The sequence below is a fragment of the Dermochelys coriacea genome, chromosome 10, assembly GCF_009764565.3.
Source record: "Dermochelys coriacea isolate rDerCor1 chromosome 10, rDerCor1.pri.v4, whole genome shotgun sequence".
NCBI lineage: Eukaryota > Metazoa > Chordata > Testudines > Dermochelyidae > Dermochelys > Dermochelys coriacea.
In genome coordinates, this window is record NC_050077.1 from 55,624,594 (window position 1) to 55,647,217 (window position 22,624).

Here is a 22,624-nt window from a genome sequence, read left to right on the forward strand (position 1 = left end):
CCAAAACCGCAGGATCAAAGACTCCCAAACTTTATCAGGAAAGGGGACGGAAAGGTAATAAACTGAACTCTGACCCAGATCTGATTTCTGGGGCTTGGGGCCGTCTCCAGTTAATATCATAGAGAACCTGGGGAAGGTTATATTAGGAAAGTCCCTGTTTGCCCTGATTCTTTCTCTGCAGCTGACTATGGGAGGTCCAGGGAATAGGGTAAAATGTTAATGAGTGGGGACGGGGGGGGCAGCTTGCTGAGGCCTCTCAGACCCCAAAGGAGGACTGGGCTTCCCTTCCTCAAAGCTTCCAGGCGTTTGGTTATGCGTCATGCAGAGCCCGGGGCTGCTGGGGAGGAGGCGGTATCTGCTGCTACTCAGCTTCCCGGGTTCATTAGTAGTCTCCGTGTGTGGCTCTGCTCTGAAGCCGTCACACAAAAGAGCTGGGGCGGCTGGTCCCGGTCGGTCTGTGAGGAGCAGGAGTGGAGGCGAGGGGGCGGCACAGTCCCAGCCCAGGTAAGGGGGGAGGAGGTAAAACCCCGGCAGCCAGCCCGGCACTGGCGCTAGCGAGGGCTTTGCTCCCAGAGCGGGGTCAGCAGAGGAAGGGGCCGAATCGGAGCCTTTGTGCCCCGGGGGGAGGGAACCGCTGTAGACACCACCCCCGCTGGGAGCTCCCTCAGGAGCGGGGAGTAGGATGCTGCAGTGCTGGCAGGGGAATAGTGTGTGGAAGCCCCTTGCAGTGTGTTTGTGTGGGGGGAGGGGGTTAGATGCTGCATGCAAGTCCCGCTCCCCGACCCCAAGCTCCGTGCAGTGTGCATGTTTGTGCGGGGGGAGGGGACCAGACGCTGCATGCAAGTCCCATTCTGTCTGTGGCAGATACTGCATTCAAGTCCCCCTCCTCTACTCTGACCGAGCTCCTTGCAGAGTGTGTGTGTGTGTGTGGGGGGGAAGGGTCAGATGCTGGATGCAAGTCACACTCCCCTACCCTGAGCTCCTTGCGGGGGGGGGCAGATATGTCATTGAAATCCCACTCCCCTACCCTGAGCTCCTTGCAGGGGTGTGTGTGCGCTTGTGTGTTGGGGGAGGGGGCATATGCTGCTCGGGGCAGTGTGTTGCGGGGGGAGCAGATGCTGCATGCAAGTCCCATTCTCCTACCCCAAGCTCCTTGTCCTGGTGGGATGCTGCTAACAGGATATTGCATGTATTCTCTCCTTCCCCCCGTAAACCAATCGCCCAACCACATTTTAGCTCTAGCTAATGGGGGGAAATTAAGCTCCTTGAAAGGGGTCTGTGGGGCGGAGAACTGCCTGCAGTGCAACCCTTGCAGAGCGAGAATTTTGCTGCCACCAAATCTCATCCCCATTCTTTCGCTATTGCAGGGGAGGAAACCAACCCTGCCAACAGTGCAAAGGGAAGCCAGATTGGAAAGAGACTCCAGCAGCAAGAGTGTAATTTTACTAATATGATAGTTTATTTAATGTATAGCAGCTGATGAGAGAGGGCATGGTCTGGAAAGGTGATGGTAATGATGGTATTTATATATTTGTGTCTGGTGCAGGGATGGATTCAGAAGATGTTCTCTGCCTGGTACAGAGGAGCTTTTCTTTCTTTCTATTGTGATAACATAGTGGTGGCAGGGAAGCTTTAATGCAGCTGCCTCATTTCAATCAGATGAGAACTGGAAATGGGAAGTATTTCTGTCCAGAAAGTTGCTGCTGTTGGGATCACCTTTTTCTCTGACTGCAGTCTATGCTGTATTCTGTATTCCGTTTTTTTATTTTGTGTTTCTGTCCCTCTCCTCCTAATTTATATATGCAATATTTTAGAGTGTAACTTTTACAGATTTTGATATTACTTCATTATCTATTATCTTGTCTGGAATGTGTGTATTTGTATGTGTGGATGTTTATATAGTGTGTGTATGTATATTTCATTGTTGGTACCAGCTCTGAAGTGTGTGTGTGTGTGTGTGTGTGTGTGTGTGTGTGTGTGTATATATCTCCACTCCATTGCTCATCTGCAGTGCTGGAGAATTCAGAGTTAATTTGTTTTAAGATTGAAAAACACAGAAGAGAAGGCTTCATGTAATGCACACATCTTAGCATTTATATTTGTTTCTGGTTTATCAGTGTAGCAATTAGAATTGTGTAGCTGAATTAGAGCTTTTGATAGACTCCCCCCCCCTTCATAATGAGGTCTGGAGGGAAAACCTACTTATTTAAAAATTCTCCACTTCATTTTTCTTAGAGTAAACAGTGTGACAAATTATAACATGATTTCTCTGCCCTCCCACTTTTGCCAGCTTTACGATGACCAGATGATGGGGGTTTTGGTATTGCCAGAGGGGAAGAGGGGATCTTGTGTGTATGAGGCTGAATGTTCAGTAGGGAAGAATTGGCATGCTTTGCCTTAACAACTGGCAGTCTGTACTTTTTGATTTACAAAGTTAGTTTTCTCAGTACCCTTCTGTTGGTGGTTATATATGAGTAAGGATATAAAAGGAGACTAAGAAAAAGAAAACCTTACTGAATTCTATGTAATATAATGTTTATATAGGTATTCTTTATAGTTGCTTTTTACTCTGCCTTGAGATGGTTTAAAAAGACCGACCATCTTAGCTTTGCAAACAGGCTGTAGTAATTTAAGTAATTAGATGATTTTCAATCATCCTAGCCTGTCAAGAGAGCCACAGAATATCACAGGAAATGGTAGCGTTTTTGCAGGAGGGGTATTTTAGGCATTTACTGTCTCTGTTGCTGAAGAAATCTTATTAGTTCTGCAAGCCAGTGGAACTATAGATAAAAGAAGATAACTGATAGAAAGCATCTTAATTTAACGTGGATATCTGTAGTGTGCAGTATATTATAGCATATAGTGATAAAATAGTAAAGGATTTTTGCAAATGTTTTGGTATTCTTGTAGTTTCCCATGCGAGACTGTAAGCCATCCAGGAGTTATAGCTATGATATGTACAGATACTCATCTACATCTTGATTTTTCTGATATTACTCAACTGTTCTGAGAAACTATATTTTGGAAATGAGTTGTCTTATTTGCTGTGGTTAACATGGAAAAATGACACGTCTCAATATGTCTGAGTTGCACAGACCTTTCTTAGGAAGGTGCAGAGAATTACATATGTTCTCCTATTCTTTCTACTATTTTTAACTTCATCCGATTACTATGGATAGGTGGGAAAAACAGCTGTCTTGACATGCTTTGTGTTAGTACATCTGCTGGTCTCTATGGATATCTTTCTCTTTTGCAGACCTGCTCTTCATAGTCTCTGGCTCCTTGAGACTTCTTTATCTTGCATTTTTTAGTATATCGGCCCCTCTTCTTTCTGCTTTTAAACTAATGTTGCTGACTAGAAGCAATCTCATTCATCTCAAAAAGAGGCAAACCAAATTAATCATAACATTTTCCCCTTCCCCGCTTGTTTCCCCATTTAAAAAACGTTTAGAAAACACCAGTGCCACCTGAGTTTTCTGGTCATATGGCCATTGACATTTCAAATTGGTCTCTCCAGAAGCAGCATTGGTATAGGATGGGTGCTCTAGATGAGAGGAGTTAAATGAGATCTGTGATGGGAACTCTTCAAAATTGAGCTCAGTTTTGAGGCAACAAACTTTTTTGAGCTGGAAAACAGAATAAAAATATGCCAGGATTTGCCTTCCTGTGTCATTCTGCCTCTGAGGTGGAGCTCGGATGTCATAGACTTTCACCCCCGTGCTGGATGATGGGCCGGGCATGTGCCAAAAAGGGCTTTAACTTTTCATTGCAGGGAATAGAGCTTTGGTTAAACCTCCCCAAATAGCATATCCTAGAATGTTTCTCACTGCTGCTGATTTCCCCGCCCCTCCTCTCATCAGCAAAGGCAACTTCACCAACCTAGTGAAAGGATAGATTGTTCCTGCATGATATGTATTGGCTTATGTGGAGAAACATGCAACATTAAGCTTTGCTTCTCTCCCTAAAGAAACCTAGTGGGAAGGTCTCAAAGTTCATGCCCAAGATGTGGTTGGTCAAAAGAGTTAGTTCTAATACGTTTCAAGCCCCTAACTTTCAGCTACCAGCAGTTTATGCTACTATGCAAGAGACACCAACATCACAAAGTTTCTTAATTTTTGTAACACTTATTTTCCCCTGTAATCCTTTCATCCGTTTCCTTTCTTATATATAGGGACTTGCTTAAGATACATTAAAAAATTATTCCGGGATCAAGAGAAACAAATGACATAGTAGACAGATAAATTGCCTGGCTTTTGGAGGCATTTATAGCTCAAAGTAGGAAAGTTTTCCTTCTTCCTCTTCCATCTTTAACTGAAGACAACTGAAATGTATAAACATTTAAATGCATGAACTGGGGGACACTTTAGCCCTCCTCATGATATCTGATCTATGTTGGACTTCACCTTCATCAGATTGTAGGATTGAGACTTTTGTTTGAAATGTGTAGCTCTTGTATTAATAATATTCTTGTACTTCTCAGTGATACTTCAGCAAAAATCTTATTGTAGATACAATTGGACTTGTATTTCAGGTACAGAGTTCAAATCCTGTTTAGGTTATGTTTCATTTAAAAAAATCATGTTACTCTGCTCTCTCTGTCAAGTTGCAACAATTTATCTTTATTATTCAAAAATATTTGTTGACCAAAAATACTTTTCTTTTGGTTGAAGAACCAAAATAGAATGTATGTGGCAATCTTACAAATTCTTCATGCCTTGGGGACTGTGTACCCTCTCGTATTCAGCTTCTTCTCACAGCTCCTGAGGACTTTTCCCTAAGGACAAATGTGAAGATGGAGAGGGGAGTTTGAAAATAGGGTTCAGGTAGCCTTGTTTCTGTGTCTCAGTATATCCAGATAAACTTCTTCTGAATATCTATCTAGATAAATTTCTGGATGGTTAGCCAAACACCAACACTTCTGAAAATACTCTGACATCCACCAGAATGCACCCCAGCCTGCCATTTTATCTGGAGAATTGTCCCTTGGATACTCATCTTCGAGCTGTTGGCAACTATTTGAGGGTAATTTGTGTCTAGAAGGTTATTACTAAAAACTTGGATAGTTAAGTGATTGCGAGCCATACAGGTACCTAGATAAGGTTTTTATCACCTGTACATTTAACAGCTTGTCTCAATTCTAACAAAAGTCGATGCTCGTTGGCGAGTTTTTTTTCCGTTGTATTTATTTAACTTAATGGGCTCTCTCTGGTGTCTGATACTGTACTGTGGAACATGCTCAAAGGCACAGGACATTCATTGTGCATCTGCCACTGACTTTCAGTGAGAGTTAGGTGCCTAACTGCACGTCATGCCTTTGAAAATCTCCCCCTCATCTTTAGTGTCGCATAATCAATTTTCGATGTTGTGTATTAAAGTTTTGATTGAGACTTTTTCTACCTGAGCGATTGTCTAGTAAAATGCTACTTTGTTCTCTTAAAACGCCTTTTTGCCCAAGGATCTCGCCGTCACTACAGACTAGGGGTCTGACCCTGTAAACCTTTTTCTCATGGAATACCACATGCAGGAAGATGGGCCTTGCCAGATCCAGTCCTATGGTATTTTTTCAGTAATGAGGCAAAAGTCCTGCCTCATTAGAGATCAGAGGTCCCCAAACTGTAGGGTGCACCCCTCGGGGGGGGGGGGCAAAGAGGAACATTAGGGTTGCCAATTTTGGTTGGACGGATTCCTGGAGGTTTTATCACCCGACATGATATTTAATTAAAGATTAATCTTTTTAATTCCTGGAGACACCAGGACAATCCTAGAGGGTTAGGTACGGCTGGAGCCTGGGCCAGCCCCCACAGGGGGTGGGGAGGGAATACCCCCCCAGCTCCGCTCCTGGCCCCACACCCCCAGCTTTAGCCCCCTTACCCGTGTCCACATCTCCCCTGGTCCCAGCCCTGGTTTGGGGTGGGGAGGATGGACAGGGGTAAGGAGGGAGCATGAGGTAAAAAGTTTGGGGATGACTGTTACAGAGGTTGGGTTGGCCCCACTAAGTGTGTCCCGCAGCACACTTGTAAGGTGGCCAAAGGAAGTGCTCACTGACTAACACTCACAGCACAGGTGAGTGCATTTCAAACAAAGCAGCAGCTGCTCACAGCAGCCTTATAGAACAGGTTTTAGGGTAGGGTAGTGAGGAAGAATAATAACACTGTGTCCAGTTGAAATGGCAAAGGAGTATTTAGGGAAGCAGAGAGTTATTGGCTAAAATGGAATTGGTTCAGGCAGGGAGGGAGAGAAATGCTGATCCCTTGCTCAGTGGCGTTTAAGACTTCAAATTAGGTTGTCCGACAAGAGAAAACATTTTTTTTTTAGTGTGGGTGGCAGAGGTGGTTTGGTCCCATTCTCTCAAGTAAATTAAAATGAGATATTGTTGCTGCTGTGATTGTGTAAAAAGCATCTGCTCTCTGCTTCTTCTCCTTTGGTTTGTTGGGGTGACAACTAAGTGATGATCTTTGATTACTGACTTTGGTGCGCTGGCCTGACTTGCCTCTCAGTGTACATGGTAGATACCTTTTGAGGCAAGAGGTTTATTTGCAGGGTATCATCAAGAACTCAAAGTTGCCTTTGGGGGACCTGAATAGTAACATTCAGAAATTTCTTTCAAAATACATTTTGTTTAATCCTTTCTTGTTTGAAATCCAAATTCCAGCTCAAGGTTGTGCCCAACACAGTGCCCAACAACGTGGAGTGTCGTGTGTGTGTGTGTGTATATTGTGACAGGGTTGGGCCAGATGGCTATAGGAGAGTAATAGAAGGCAGATATATTAGCTCCAGGCTAAGTAGGTCCCTGGGTAAGGTAACAGGGAAGGTTCCAGAACAATCGGAACCTTCTGGAGGCAATTAAGACAGGCTGATTAGAACACCTGCAGCCAATCAAGAAGCTGCTAGAATCAATTAAGGCAGGCTAATCAGGGCACCTGGGTTTTAAAAAGGAGCTCACTTCAGTTTGTGGTGTGCGTGTGAGGAGCTGGGAGCAAGAGGCACTAGGAGCTGAGAGTGAGAACGTGGACTGTTGGAGGACTGAGGTGTACCAGCATTATCAGACACCAGGAGGAAGGTCCTATGGTGAGGATAAAGAAGGTGTTGGGAGGAGGCCATGGGGAAGTAGCCCAGGGAGTTGTAGCTGTCGCACAGCTGTTCCAGAAGGCGCTCTAGACAACTGCATTCCACAGGGCCCTGGGCTGGGACCCGGAGTAGAGGGCGGTCCTGGGTTCTCCCCAGATCCTCCCAACTCCTGGTCAGACATAGGAAGAGTCGATCTGGACTGTGGGTTCAGAAAAATGGCCAAGCTGAGGGCTGCCGTGAAGCTCCAAGGCCCAGCAAATCCGCCAATAAGTGCAAGACCCACCAAGGTAGAGCAGGAACTTTGTCACTATATATAATATAATATAATATAATATATATATATATATATATATATATATATATATATATATATATATATATATATAGCGCCATCTGGCCCGACCCTGTCACAATATATATAGTTGAACATAATTTGACAACCTGTATAACATCTTTTTGCCCAAGGATCTCACAATCAGGCCAAATTCCGGCCATCCAGTTCTAATCTGACTCTTCAGCCTTCGTCTCAAAAACTGTTTTTCATCCCTGCATGATGCTAACAGTTGTCCCAGATTTTAAGTCTACTATGTCCATAATGAGTACAAGGTTTCTTGTCCTGCATAAATGTGCTGTATATTGATTGGTACTCAGATACAGATGTGTCAGTACATATACCGTAATAAACTTAGCCTTCGGGAGAGAATCAAGTTGTGTGAGGTAATACCTTACATTGGACCAACCTCTTCGAGAGAGATAAGCTTTTGAGCCACACAGACCTGTTCTCTTTCTCTCCAACAGAAGTTGGTCCAGTACAAGCTATTACCTCACCCACCTTGTGTCTCTAATATCCTGGGACCAACATGGCTACCCGTATGCTGCAGTAGCCTTCTGTATGCATTTCAGCAATAGCCCCTCTAAAGTCTGTCTTTCATCCTATCTTTGGCCTGCAAGTTTAAGCATGTATGGTTTTAAAAAAATACAATCCTCTAAATCTAGACGCAAACGCTTAGCAACTGTAAGCAGTATATAATGAGGTAGCAAACTTTGGATCTCCTTGTTAAATTTTAAGGAGCAATTATAATAGCAACATCTTGTGGACATATGATACCATAGGGAAATTCTGCAGATCCATTACAATGGTTCTTATTCCTTGCAGCTCTTTAACGGGTCTCGTTTCTGCCTCCAATCAAGGCAGGCTGGGAGCGATTACATCCCTGAAATCCAGCTAGTGTAAACTGACCCTCGTTGCTGCAGGAAGGCTTTACCAGATGCTGTGCTCAGAGCAACAAGAGAACAAAACAACCGGAATGGATCCTCTTTAGTTTGTTTGTTAAATTCTAAGCATTACTGGGTTGCTACTTAGCCTTGGGGCTCTGCAGCAAACAACTTCTTCTTGAGACAGCAGGTTCCAGCACAACATGTTTGGGCAGGCCTCTCTGGCAGGAGCACTTCATGGACAACCAGAAAATTTGGCAGAAATGCCTGGGCTAATTGGATTCTGCTAAACATCATGGGTTGGCTGTTGCCACACCTCCTGGACTAATGGGACCCTGCTCATGCTGCAGGTTGGCCATTGTCACGCCATTTTCTCTACCCCTTCCATATAGCTAGCTCTGGAGGGATGAGAGGAAAATGTCCCAGACATGGAGGAATGAGCAGATAAGGAGCCTCTTGGCTCACCGCTTATTTCTGACTATTTCCCCAGACCCTTTAACAAGATGTGAATCAACCTTTATGTAACCCTGCTTGACTCATGGTGGGATTCAGTGAGTCAAAATAGCTGCCACATGTGAAGGCTTCTCTGCACCCCTCCCTCAAACACGCTTAGGGATCACCTATAAAGTTTAAGGAGCCCACCTAGGGATCATCTCAAGGGTGAACATTTCTAGTGTTCCATTTATTTCTGTAGCACAGATCTGGGGTTAGAATTCACCAAGAAGAACCTCAGAATCAGTGTTTTGAGGAAGAATAATTTGAAAGCATTCTCAGGAGTATTATGTGGACTCTGTATTCCTTCATCTAGGCCTTCTGTAAAAGGAAGCATCAGGGAGAAGGGGAATTAATCCATTTGCAAGAAACCTGTTCTGATTGGCATCAACTGTTGGGAGTATCAATCTAATGTCTGGTGACATGGCAAGTTGTTAGTTAAAAGAATAATATAATAATAAAAGCAAGGGCACTTCAGCAGCGCTTCTTACATCGGCTGTCTCCACATTTTGTGCTAGAGCCAGGCCTGCATGGTCAGATTTCTGTTGTGAAATTGCATCCCCACCTCCTGTTCTCCTACCTGGGATTTACAGTAAGAGCAAAGAGCTCTCTCAACCACAATACCAGCTCTGCCTGATGCCATGGAAAGCCAAACCCCAGGCAGCTGGTAACTTAAGTGTCCCAGTGAGTAGGTGTTGTGGTGACTATAAATAGATCTGTCATGGGAACCCCATTTAAAAAAAAAATCTGAGGCCTTGCAGCTCAAAAAGAAATTTAGAATTTATGGGTATTGACAATCCTTTGATCCAGCCTAAAATTAGTGGAGGTATGTCCAGCTTCCTGATTAAATACACAAAGTAGCATGAGAGGCAGCTGTGTATTTCCTTCTTTCAAAGAAGCATGACTACAGCCTAACTCTGCATGAGGTGGTCCCTCAAACAGAGGGCAATTAGCAGGAAATTTCGAAGTGTTGTTTCTTTGAAAGTACGTGGTACTATAGCAAGAGCGTGACTCTGAGGCAGAGACATATAGCCTGGCTTACACCTTAGAAGTAAATGCAATTCCAAAACCAATTTTATTGACCTCTTCCTCTTCGTCCAACTGATTTGAAATATCAGAATATGAAGACTGCAGAATGCCAATCAATCTCTCAAGGAACAAGAAGGCTTAGCTCTCTACTCCATCCTAGTGCTGAAGCGTTCCAAAGACAGAAGTGCACTCAACCATAAGCTCTTGAACAGACTCCTTCAGAAGCCATAGATCAGGGATGGAGATTGTAAATTGCTGCTATGGAGGAATTTAGCAAGGACTTTTTTTCTATCAGTAGATGTAAAGAACACCTGTCTACATATTATTAAATGCACCTCCCAGAGGATAGATCTCTGCTTCACATGCAGCAGACAATGTTACTGGTATGCTCCTTCACCTTTTGGCCTACCTGCCTTTCTAAGGGTTTTTTTTCCAAACTGCTAGTTAATGTTGTAATTTCCTTGGGAAGAAAACAATTAATGTTTACCATGCTAAGATGATGGTGAGAGGTGCACTCTTCTTGGAAAAGGCTCACCTGAATCAGATGAAGTACACATTTAAAGCGTGGGCTACTCTAGCACTTTCCTTGAAGTATTTCCCATGTACAGAAAAGAAAATCCATGATTATGATCATAGTCAAACATGAGTTTTTGTAAAGAATTCTGTCTACACTGGAACACTTTATTGTTCTATAGTAGTTACAATCATATTAGCTGAAACTGGGCTTGCTGTTACCCTCTAACAGGAATCAAGCACAGTTTCTAATTGCTGCCTTGAGTGGGGATGCAAAACCACCTTCAATCTATTTTGGTGCAAACTGTTTCAAATGCTGTTACAAGTACTAATGTATGGTAGGCTCTAAAGGACAGTTCAGCCAAGGGTACAATTATTTCCATTATAAACTGATCCAGGATGGGGAAGAACTAAAAGCGTTATTTGATTCCAGACTTTTACTATGCAGCATGATGCGTTTGTTGCTATTCTGCCAGAAGTGCTTGCCTACATATTTAAATTTACCCTTAAGATATTTGCAGGCTTTCTAAAATGTAATTGTTATAAGAATACATGAAACTTTCAAGTAACCTGACAAACTATAAATTTTGCCATTATTCTGTTCATGTGGTGGTGTCCTCTGTGATTCAGTTGTTTCTTCTTTTAAATATGGAGTGAATAAAACAAGGGAAATATGGAAACCTAGCTTCTGTTTGCCCATGTAATTAAAAAATGTGTATTAAAAGGACCATAAGAGAGGAATACAAATCACAGCTTCTATCGCTGGTGGGAAATGCATAGCTTTCTTCCTATGTACATGGTCCTCTCCTTATCCTTCAGGTTTCAGAGTAGCAGCCGTGTTAGTTTGTATTCGCAAAAAGAAAAGGAGTACTTGTGGCACCTTAGAGACTAACAAATTTATTTGAGCATAAGCTTTCATGAGCTACATGCATCCGATGAAGTGAGCTGTAGCTCATAAATGCTTATGCTCAAATAAATTTGTTAGTCTCTAAGGTGCCACAAGTACTCCTTTTCTTTTTATCCTTCAGAGTCAGTGAATACATTTTGATACAGCATTACAAAGGAGAATCGGAGCACAACAATGTTTTTCTTCTTGTAATACCTAGGTTGTGGAAGGGAGGAGAAGCTCTGGTGGTTCTGCCTTTTTAAAAGGAAAATGTATTCTCTTGGTTCAAAACACTGTTAACTGTACTGTAGATAACTCTGGATTACAGATAAAATTATTTTTAAACTTGCCTTCTCTCTGTGATACTTTGTGACAGTTAGTCTATCAGTGTAGCTTTAATTATGCACAACTACTTGACTTATTATGGCCTGAGAGATCAGAGCTTTGGCATACTGGATGATAAATAGGGAAAGAATTCTGTTGATGACTGACTAAAGATTTTACAGCCCATTCTACTGCAGTGGCTCAAACAATAGAGATGGGGGACATTTTTTAGTACATATTGTAAAGAAGAACATGAGAATGGCCATATTGGGTCAGACCAATGGTCCATCTAGTTCAGTGTCCTGTCTTCTGACAGTGGCCATGTGCTTCAAAGGGAATAAACAAAACAGAGCAATTATCTAGTGATCCATGGCCTGTCATCTACTCCCAGCTTCTGGCAGTCGGAGGCTAGGGACACCCAGAGCATGGGGTTCCACCCTTGACCATCTTGGCTAGTAGCCATTGATGGACCTCTATCCTCCATGAACTTACCTAATTCTTTATTGAACCCAGTTGTAGTTGTGACCTCACAAAAGTGCATTTGGCCTCCTGTCGGATTCTAATGCCATGAGGGTTGTTAGGAATCTTTCAGCTCCTTGATACTATTGATTACTTGGTTCCTTCACAGAAAACTTGCCCTGAACATACAGGAAAATCTCACCTATCTACAATATACATCTAAATCAATTGTTTTATAATGAAGAGGTATTCTTTTGTACTTGAGGTGGTAGGAGAAAATCTTACTCTAATCTCCTCTGAGATAGCAAGAACAATGTGTGGGTGTTGTGATGTTCTCTTTCCATTATCTGTGTAAAGAAGCGCACCTTAAGGGGTGCGTTTTGTTTATGGGTTGTGTGGTTTTGGGTTTTTTTTTTTTTTTATTTAAAGCAATTCTGTTACTGTAAATAGATATGATCTCTAAAGCATGTGTTTTGGTTGATTTGTCCCCCATTTATTATGCTGCACATCATAATTGGAACCAACAACTAACAGCTGATCTAATTAGAAATAATGATTTGAACCAAAAAAGCTATTAAGATTATTTTACTCTGAGGAAGAATAGCTTAGCATCAGTTTTACTTCAGCATGAAATATATATGATGGTGCATTAACTCTCTTTTTTTAAAACTGATGTGCTAGAGCAGTGGTCTCAAACACGCGGGCTACATGCGACCCGCAGGGTTATTTTCTGCTGCCCACCGAGCTCCCTGCGGCACCTTCCACCGGGAGTTATTTCCTGCAGTCGCCAAGCTCCCCTCCCCCCAGCGCGCTGCATCCCCGCTCCTCTGCCTACCTTCAGGTGCTTCCCAAACAGCTGTTTGGTGACACTTAGCGCTTTCCAGGTGGGAGGGGGAGTAGCGGGGAGCTGCACTCTCAGGAGAGGAGGCAGAGAAGAGCCGGGGCAGGGGCAGGATTTGGGGAAGGGGTTGGAATAGGGGCAGGGAGGGGGCGGAGTTGGGGTGGGGACTTTGGGAAAGGGATTGGAATGGGAGTGTGGGGAAAGTGTGGGAAGAGGCGGGATAGGGTAGGGCCTCATGGAAGGGGCAGGGTGGGGGTGGGGCCGGGGGGGGGCTTTTGTACCTTTATATGAAAAGGTGTCAGTGATGCGGCCCTCGGGCCAATGTACTAGTCTCATGTGGCCCTCGTGGTGATTCGAGTTTGAGATCCATGTGCTAAATAATATTACCTAGCTCTAAATATACTATTTAAAAAGGTGCACTCACCAGAGGTCCCTTCTCCACCTGGAGGGTCCGGGAGGCAGCCTTGGGTGGGTTCGGGAGGTACTGGCTCCAGGTCCAGGGTGAGAAACAGTTCCTGGCTGTCGGGAAAACCGGTTTATCCGCTTGCTTGCTGTGAGCTATCTTCAACCTCCTCCTCATCATCTTCCTCGTCCCCAAAACCTGCTTCCGTGTTGCCTCCCATTCCATTGACGGAGTCAAAGCACAGGGTTGGGGTAGTGGTGGCTGAACCCCCTAAAATGGCATGCAGCTTATCATAGAAGCAGCATGTTTGGGGCTCTGACCCGTTCGCCTCTCTGGTTTTCTGGTAGGCCTGCCTCAACTCCTTAAGTTTCATGCAGCACTGCTTCGGATCCTTGTTATGGCCTCTGTCCTTCATGTCCTGAGAGATTTTTACAAATGTTTTGGCATTTTGAAAACTGGAATGGAGTTCTGATAGCATGGATTCCTCTCCCCATACAGCAATCAGATCCCGTACCTCCCATTTGGTCCATGCTGGAGCTCTTTTGCGATTCTGGGACTCCATCATGGTCATCTCTGCTGATGAGCTCTGCACTCACCTGCAGCATGCCACGCTGGCCAAACGAGAAATGAGATTAAAAAGTTTGCGGGCCTTTTCCTGTCTACCTGGCCAGTGCATCTGAGTTGAGAGTGCTGTCCAGAACAGTCACAATGGAGCACTTTGGGATAGCTCCCGGAGGCCAATACCATTGAATTGTGTCCACACTACCCGAAATTCGACCCGGCAAGGCCAATTTCAGTGCTAATCGCCTTCTTGGGGGTGGAGTAAAGAAATCGATTTTTAAGAGCCCTTTAAGTTTATAAAAAAAAAAAAAAAAAGCCTTCGTCCTGTGGACGGGAGCAGGGTTAAATCAATTTAATGCTGCTAAATTCGACTTCAACTCCTAGTGTAGACCAGGCCTCCATAGTCCTTTTCATCAGTAGATCTCGAAGCACTTTACCAAGGAGGTAATCATCATTATCCTCAGTTGATAGCAAAGGTGTGAAATGGCTCGACCAAGGTCATCTATCAGACCAGTGGCAGAGCTGGGATTGGAATCCAGATCTCCTAAATCCCAGTCCAGTGCTCTGTCTGCTAGGATACATTTAAGTGGGGCTTTATTTTGGCTTTTCTAGTTAGCAACCCTTCTAATGGGAGAATAATAGAATTAGCTAATTTTCCATCATACAAATTCCTTTTGTCGGTTCTGTACAAGTACATTTTACAGGATGAATACAGTTTACTGGGCTTTTGGACAGAACAATGCATCTGCTTGCTAGAGAGTGATATTGGGGAAACTGAGCAGTTTTTATATATTACGATGCTAAAACTTTGTGGAGGAAAAGTTTAAAAAAAAAAATTCACAGAAAAAAAAAAACTTGATCTAATACAACATATGAGCTAAGTTTTTTTACTTCTGAGCCCGTATTCCGATCTAAAAGACCCACCAGTGTAAACAGCTCTCGCTTTATGATAAGTCTTGTGATATTTGGTGTTTTTACTTATTGTCTCAAATACTGGAATCGCATGAATATGTGAAAAGAAAAGGAGTACTGGTGGCACCTTAGAGACTAACAAATTTATTAGAGCATAAGCTTTCGTGAGCTACAGCTCACTTCATCGGATGCATTTGGTGGAAAAAACAGAGGAGAGATTTATATATACACACACACACACACAGAGAACATGAAACAATGGGTTTATCATACACACTGTAAGGAGAGTGATCACTTAAGATAAGCCATCACCAGCAGCAGGGGGGGAAAGGAGGAAAACCTTTCATGGTGACAAGCAAGGTAGGCCAACTCCAGCAGCCAACAAGAACATCAGAGGAACAGCGGGGGGCGGGGTGGGAGGGAGAAACACCACCGGGAAATAGCTCTACCCTGTGCAATGACTCACCCATTCCCAGTCTCCACTCAAGCCCAAGTCAACTGTATCCAGCCTGCAAATCAATTCCAATTCAGCAGTCTCTCGTTGGAGTCCGTTTTTGAAGCTTTTTTGTTGAAGTACAGCCACTCCAAGATCTGCGATCGAGCGACCAGAGAGACCGAAGCGTTCTCCAACCGGTTGTACTTCAACAAAAAAGCTTCAAAAACGGACTCCAACGAGAGACTGCTGAATTGGAATTGATTTGCAGGCTGGATACAGTTGACTTGGGCTTGAGTGGAGACTGGGAATGGGTGAGTCATTGCACAGGGTAGAGCTATTTCCCGGTGGTGTTTCTCCCTCCCACCCCGCCCCCCGCTGTTCCTCTGATGTTCTTGTTGGCTGCTGGAGTTGGCCTACCTTGCTTGTCACCATGAAAGGTTTTCCTCCTTTCCCCCCCCTGCTGCTGGTGATGGCTTATCTTAAGTGATCACTCTCCTTACAGTGTGTATGATAAACCCATTGTTTCATGTTCTCTGTGTGTGTGTGTGTGTGTGTGTGTGTGTGTGTGTATATATATAAATCTCTCCTCTGTTTTTTCCACCAAATGCATCCGATGAAGTGAGCTGTAGCTCACGAAAGCTTATGCTCTAATAAATTTGTTAGTCTCTAAGGTGCCACCAGTACTCCTTTTCTTTTTGCGAATACAGACTAACACGGCTGCTACTCTGAAACCTATGAATATGTGAGAATCTCAGCTTTCATTTAAGAATTTAAGTTTCTAGCCCTACTTGTAGAAGAAAGCTGGAAATTGCAAACCCTAAAGGCTTGAACATGAGAAGGCAAATAAGATATCCCCAAATGATTTATTTATTTTTTTTTAAAGAACACCTGTGGCATCTCTTCTGCTCTCCCCCACCACCTTCCTCAAGCCGCTCTCTATTAGGCTAGCTGAGGTTTCTCTTCTCCTGGGCTAAATTCCAGTCTGCCCAACAGCAAGCAATAAGCCTTCAGTCAGCATGAAGACCAGCAATAGCAAAGCTCAAAAGTGAATCTTCAATGATGTAAAATTTGCAATTTTCAATTTTATACATGTAATCCCTTTGGGATTTAGAGGCATTGTCCCTTTAAATATTTTTCCTGAGATGGGCTGATTGTCCTAAGAGGAGGAAGTGCTGTTTTGGGGGTGGATTGGAGGGGGGGAGGAGAGAGAGAGAGCGCGCGCAACAGGATGTGTGTCTGGAGCTCCAGACAGAAGGGCTGCACCAAGCAGGACCTCACAGTGGGAAGCAGCCAAGAACCTGCCCAAAGCCTGGGAGGGATAGAGCGGCCAATAGGGGACACCCCAGGACAGGAGCCAGGAGGAGCATTGTGCCAGGGAGGAATCACCTGAGAAGGACAAACTGGAGCTGAACACAGTGTTATTGCTGCCCAGAGCTGTATGGGGCCGTGAGTAGTGGGGTTTGTGACTTCACATTGGGAATAAGGATGGAGGCTGTTAGCTAGTTAAGTGGGGAGGTTGTCGCTCTGTGTGGCTTTGCAGAGAGCGGCGGGAGAGAACACAAGAGAGGTTTGCTGGCGAAAGTTTACTGGTGCCACAGATGACCAGGAATACCCAAGACTTACCACTGGACTGGAACTTTGCCCAGGACTCCTGAACTGTGTGTGTAGACACATAGCTGAGTATCAGGTTTCAGAGTAGCAGCCGTGTTAGTCTGTATTCGCAAAAAGAAAAGGAGTACTTGTGGCACCTTAGAGACTAACAAATTTATTAGAGCATAAGCTTTCGTGAGCTACAGCTCACTTCATCGGATGCATCCGATGAAGTGAGCTGTAGCTCACGAAAGCTTATGCTCTAATAAATTTGTTAGTCTCTAAGGTGCCACAAGTACTCCTTTTCTTTATAGCTTAGTGTGTGTCCTTTCAGACTGTGGTACCACTGTGGGGCCTTGTGTTGAATGTAACTTTGTTTTACCTCTCCCCCTATATTTGCCCTGTTGTCTTTCGCCTTTCAGCCCTCGGTAAATAAATATTTCCCTCGCCTATATTCATTGAACTCTTCCGGTGTGTGTGTGTGTGTGTGTGTGTGTGTGTTCACTTTGTGGGGGTTGGAACAGGTGCCCTGGGCTGGAAGGGACTTTCACTGCTGTGTTCCTGGATGGGCCTTTTCTTAACCAGAGCTGCCTGCAGAGCAGACTCCATCTTGGCTATGAGGGCGCTGAAGTTACATACTTGTATTGCGAATACAAACAATGCCATGTGGTTAACTTACACAATATGAATCTTGAATGTTGCTCTGAATTGTGCATTATTATTAACATTTATTATGGTAAAGCCTAGGGACCGACCAAGAATGGGCCTTCATTGTGCTAGGAACTGCACAGAGTAGTAGACAATCAAGCCCTGAAGAGCTTACAATTAGGGCTGTCAAACGATTAAAAATATTAATCGCGATGAATCGCACAATTTAAAAAAATGGCAATCGCACAGTAAAACAATAATAGAAAACCATTTATTTTAATAAAAAGAAAAGGAGTACTTGTGGCACCTTAGAGACTAACACATTTATTTGAGCATAATGCATCCGATGAAGTGAGCTGTAGCTCACGAAAGCTTATGCTCAAATAAATGTGTTAGTCTCTAAGGTGCCACAAGTACGCCTTTTCTTTTTGCGAATACAGACTAACATGGCTGCTACTCTGCAACCTACCATTTATTTTAATATTTTTTGATGTTTTCTAAATTTTCAAATATTGATTTCAATTACAACACAGAATACAAGTGTACAGTATTAACTTTATATTTATTTTTGATTACAAATATTGCATTGTAAAAACAAAGAAATAGTATTTTTCAAGTCACCTAATAAAAGTACTGAATCTCTTTATCATGAAAGTTGAACTTAGAAATGTAGAATTATGTCCAAAAAACTGCATTCAAAAATAAAACAATGTAAACCGTTAGAGCCTAGAAAGTCTACTTAGTCCTATTTCTTGTACAGCTAATTGCTCAGACAAAGAAGTTTGTTTACATTTTCAGGAGACAATGCTGCCCACTTCTTGTTTACAATGTCATCTGAAAGTGAGAACAGGCATTCACATAGCACTGTTCTAGCTGGTGTCGCAAGATATTTACCTGCCAGATATTGTAAAGATTCATATGTCCCTTCATGCTTCAACCAACATTCCAGAGGATGTGTACATGCTGATGGTGGGTTTTGCTAGATAACGGTCCAAAGCAGTGTGGACCGACGCATGTTCATTTTCATCATCTGACTCAGATGCCACTAGCAGAATGTTAATTTTTCTTTTTTGGTTGTTCGGGTTCTGTAGTTTCTACATAAGAGTGTTGTGCTTTTAAGACTTATGAAAGCATGTTCCACGCTTCATCCCTCTCAGATTTTGGAAGGCACTTCAGATTCTTAAACCTTGAGTCGAGTGCTGTAGCTATCTTTAGAAATTTCACATTGGTACCTTCTTTGCATTTTGTCAGATCTTCACTTAAAATGAACAACATGTGCTGGGTCATCATCTGAGACTGCTATAACATGAAATATATGGCAGAATGCAGGTAAAACAGCAGGAAACATACAATTCTCCCCAAAGGAGTTCAGTCATAAATTTAATTAATGCATTATTTTTTTAACAAGCATCATCAGCATGGAAGCATGTCCTCTGGAATGATGATGGAAGCATAAAGAGGCATACAAATGTATAGCATATCTGGCATGTAAATACCTTGCAATGCCAGCTACAAAAGTGCCCTGCGAATACTTGTTCTCATTTTCAGGTGACATTGTAAATAAGAAGTGGACAGCATTACCTCCTGTAAATGTAAACACATTTATTTCTCTTAGCGATTGGCTGAACAAGAAGTAGGACTGAGTGGACTTGTAGGCTCTGAAGTTTTAAGTTATGTAACAAAAAAATCTACATTTGTAATTTCCATTTTCACGATAAAGAGATTGCACTAGAGTACTTGTATGAGGTGAACTGAAAAATACTTTCTTTATGTCATTTTTACAGTGCAAATATTTGTAATAAAATTATAACATAAAGTGAGCACTGTATACTTTGCGTTCTGCATTGTAATTGAAATATATTTGAAAATGTAGAAAAAATCAAAAATATTTAATACATTTCAATTGGTAGTCTATTATTTAGCAGCGCAATTAAAACTGCGATTAATTGCGATTAATTTTTTTAATCACAATTAATTTTTTTGAGTTAACTGCGATTAATCGAGAGCCCTACTTACGATCTAAGTATACCTCTTTCCCTGAGCATTTGTCTGTCTTGTCTATCTTAATCTGTTTGTCCTGTAAATGATTGTCACAGATTGTCCAATTTTAATATAATCTACCATTGTCATAGCAGATGTGGCATTACATTTTCCCCCTCATTTTTTTTCTGAAAGACGCAATATCAACTATTTTAAATTTGCTTTTTGATCTACACAGAACTGTGGTTTTTAACCTGTGGTCTGCAGACCCCTAGGATGGAAACCTATTGGCCACCCTGTTCCCCACCCTTTGTCTTTTTTTTTTTTTTAAGTTAAATTATTTTGTATTGAACATGAGGGATGGATAAATTTGTAAATTCACTGTTTGGCTTCACTGATACAGGTTTAAGGGGATTATATATGCAGTAGGATTTAATATCTGTCAACATGCTGCTCATTTGCTTGATATAACTAGGGATGGGTTTCTTTTATTTGCAATTTATAAATCCTCATCTTCAGACACTCAGCTTTTCACAGAGAGCTGAATGTTTGAAACATCCTGCAATTACCATATTCTTAATGCCAGGAATTTTATCTCAAATAGACTGTGACAGTGTTTGTATAATCAACATTATGCATTTTATATATTATAAGCCCAATTTTTTTTCAATTCTTTATTTAAATAGAATAGCTAAAGCTGCCCCAGTGGCTTGGCAAGGAGTGACCTTGGGCCTCTCCCTGAGTTTGGATGTGGTTATTGAAGAGTGCTGTCTTCTTTCATTCCCCTTTGTTGACCAGTTTGTCGATTTGGATTTTCAGTGTGCCTGGAGTTTAGGTACTGTAGTAGTGAGTGTAGAATTAAGGGTGAATGAGAGACAAATGCTTGGTCTTCATAGAATTCTAACAGTTAAAAATGAAAAAAGTACTGTTATTTTGTAGTTGGTCTTTTTGTATAATGAGCCCTCAAACCCTAACATGTTGTCAGCAAGGATAGGACTAGGACCTTCATCATAAAAGCCCTCAGCTACTTGAAATATGCAATTAGAAGCAGAAATGGAATCTTATTCTCTGTACAAACAAGCTGCTAGAGGAGGATGCAACATACTTAGCTAGTACGTTTGCAGATGTAACGCCTTAGAGTGTACTCTGATATATTAGTGGTTTATTCATTGTAGTCTAGTTTTAACAGTTAAATGATGAGACTTCTGTCACTTCTCTTAGGAGAATATTCCTCAGTGTTATAGATGCAAGAACTGGTGTTTACACCTTTCTTCTTTGCCAGGGGGTCTCATCTGCTCAACTGCTTCCTATCAGATTATACTGGAGTTGGAATTGCTGGTTCCAGAGAGGAGCTCTCCAAGACTTCCCATGCAGTAAGTGAGAAACTTGTAATACAGGATGCTTAAATCATTAATGCAAGAGTAGAAGATGAAATCAAAACTTGAGTCTCTTGTGTGAAATGCCCTGTCTGATTTAGCCAAATCTTTATACTGTTTTTAAAAGGACACCACCAATTCCTTTGTAGTTAAAGCTTTACATTTATTTTATTTACACTCCACTGCAGTGCTCAGATTCCAGGGTGATGGGAAATATAGAAATGCCTAAGACAGAGATCTTGTTAATAGTGATATCTTCTTAGAAATTTGAAAATATCATTTTTTCCCTTGTGTTTTTGTCCTATTCTATTTGGCAAGTACTGTAGTATGCTGTATTTTAAGTGCTGGATGAACTACTCTAGATTGCTGCGAGGCTCAGAATTCAGTTAGTTTGTAATCAAATGACCAGATGTCTTCGGTTGCTCACTCTGTGCTCGGATGCTGTGGACTGCCAAAAAGCAATCCAGGAATGTCACACAATCCTGATTTTTATAAGACCGCAGTGCCCTGTGGTTTTAGTCAGGGCACATGCTGTGCTCAGTTTTCTTCAGGCTGGGAAGAGCTGATGAAAGCTGCAGTTTCCCTTTTCAAGCTTAATGTCACTTCCTTTGCTATTAAACCAGGGCTGTAGAGTATGTTATAACATATTCAGTTTCAAAGCAAGTAGTCTTTTTATATTTGTAATGCCCCAAGAATATAAATATTTTATGGTACTTCCCCCTATGTCCCATTGTCACGCTGTTTCTATCTTGCATGATCCTGGAAGGCTGTGAACATAGAGGAACCAGAATAGTGCCACTGCATGGGCATTCCAGGAAGAGGAGAGCAGGTGATCTTCACTCCTGGAATGTTAAGGAGCTGTCCTTTTGCTCTCCACACTTTCCCAGTATGAAAGGAGGCAGGGAGGTCTCAAATTACACGGTTCCAGTCACTAATCTCTGTGTTTGGGTGTAGAGTAGTCTGGGGTAAAGATTACGTACATCTCAATGGTGTCTACCAAATGTGCTATCTGGAAATATGTTCAGATTTAGTGTAGGGTGTCTCACTGAATTCACCCATTCTGGAATTGCTCCGTTTTTAGGTTCACAATCTCAAAGCTTGGAACTAGAACTTTTTCATAAGTTTCATAAGGCATCTTGTACTACATAGAGGGGTATCCTCAGGGCATTGTATACAGTAATATTCCATCCATGGTTGTAGCTAGTAGTTAATTTATCTCATTTTGCATTGAGAAGCAAGAGGCTAGATGACTGATTTTGATTATAATCAAGCTTACATCATGTTCATAGATATAATGAAGTGGAGGCATTAATGCACTGCTGACCATATTTTGCTGTTTCACCTGGAAGGTGTTTTGGTGCTGGTAAAATTCATTCATTTATGGGCAAAAAAATTAACACCATTGAACAGTAGCAATACTTTAATTTAATTTAGCTAATTAAACTTTTATGGATGGCACAGATATTTACTTTATGTACCTTTCAAAGTTTGGCAAAGGGAATTAAAAACGCTCAAGGGTTGGTTTTGCTGCAATCTGTCATATTTTAGAATACTCTATTTCCAATTCCTACTGATTTAAAACAACACAAGCCAAACTTTTTCCTTTGTTTTTCTAAATAAAGGACAGGAAAGAGTGTACAAAACAAAAAAAGAGTAACCACAGCCAATGAGTAAATGCTATAACTGAACTAAACACTGTTCTCTAGATTATGTAGAAACTGTATCAAATAAGTATCTCTACCAATAATTAGCTCCTGCCTCTTGGGAAAAGCCTTCAGGACAATACTGGGAAATGCTCAGAAATTTTAATAACCATCTTGATATCAGATGAAATAGAAATAAACACAAGAGTGTGGCTTTCTAAGGCTGGGCCATGCACTAGTCAAAAATA

At 42.2% G+C, this 22,624-nt stretch overlaps 1 protein-coding gene across 6 annotated transcripts in view; it reads left to right on the forward strand.

Annotated features, from left to right (window-relative positions):
- Positions 1 to 307: 307 nt before the first annotated feature.
- Positions 308 to 22,624, forward strand: part of APBA2 (amyloid beta precursor protein binding family A member 2) — a 206,576-nt gene continuing 184,259 nt past the window's right edge. For 2 of the 6 annotated variants that reach the window (XM_038418357.2, XM_038418364.2), the window contains exons 1-2: positions 487 to 504; positions 20,640 to 20,730. Coding sequence is in view for 2 of the 6 variants with exons in the window: in XM_043493841.1 (XP_043349776.1) it covers positions 313 to 504; positions 1,368 to 1,436; positions 20,641 to 20,730 (351 nt within the window). In the remaining 4 variants the exon portion in view is untranslated. Of the gene's footprint in view, positions 505 to 1,367; positions 1,437 to 20,639; positions 20,731 to 22,624 lie in introns of those variants that run through there. The other 4 variants (XM_043493841.1, XM_043493842.1, XM_038418360.2 and 1 more) reach the window with 4 other exon arrangements.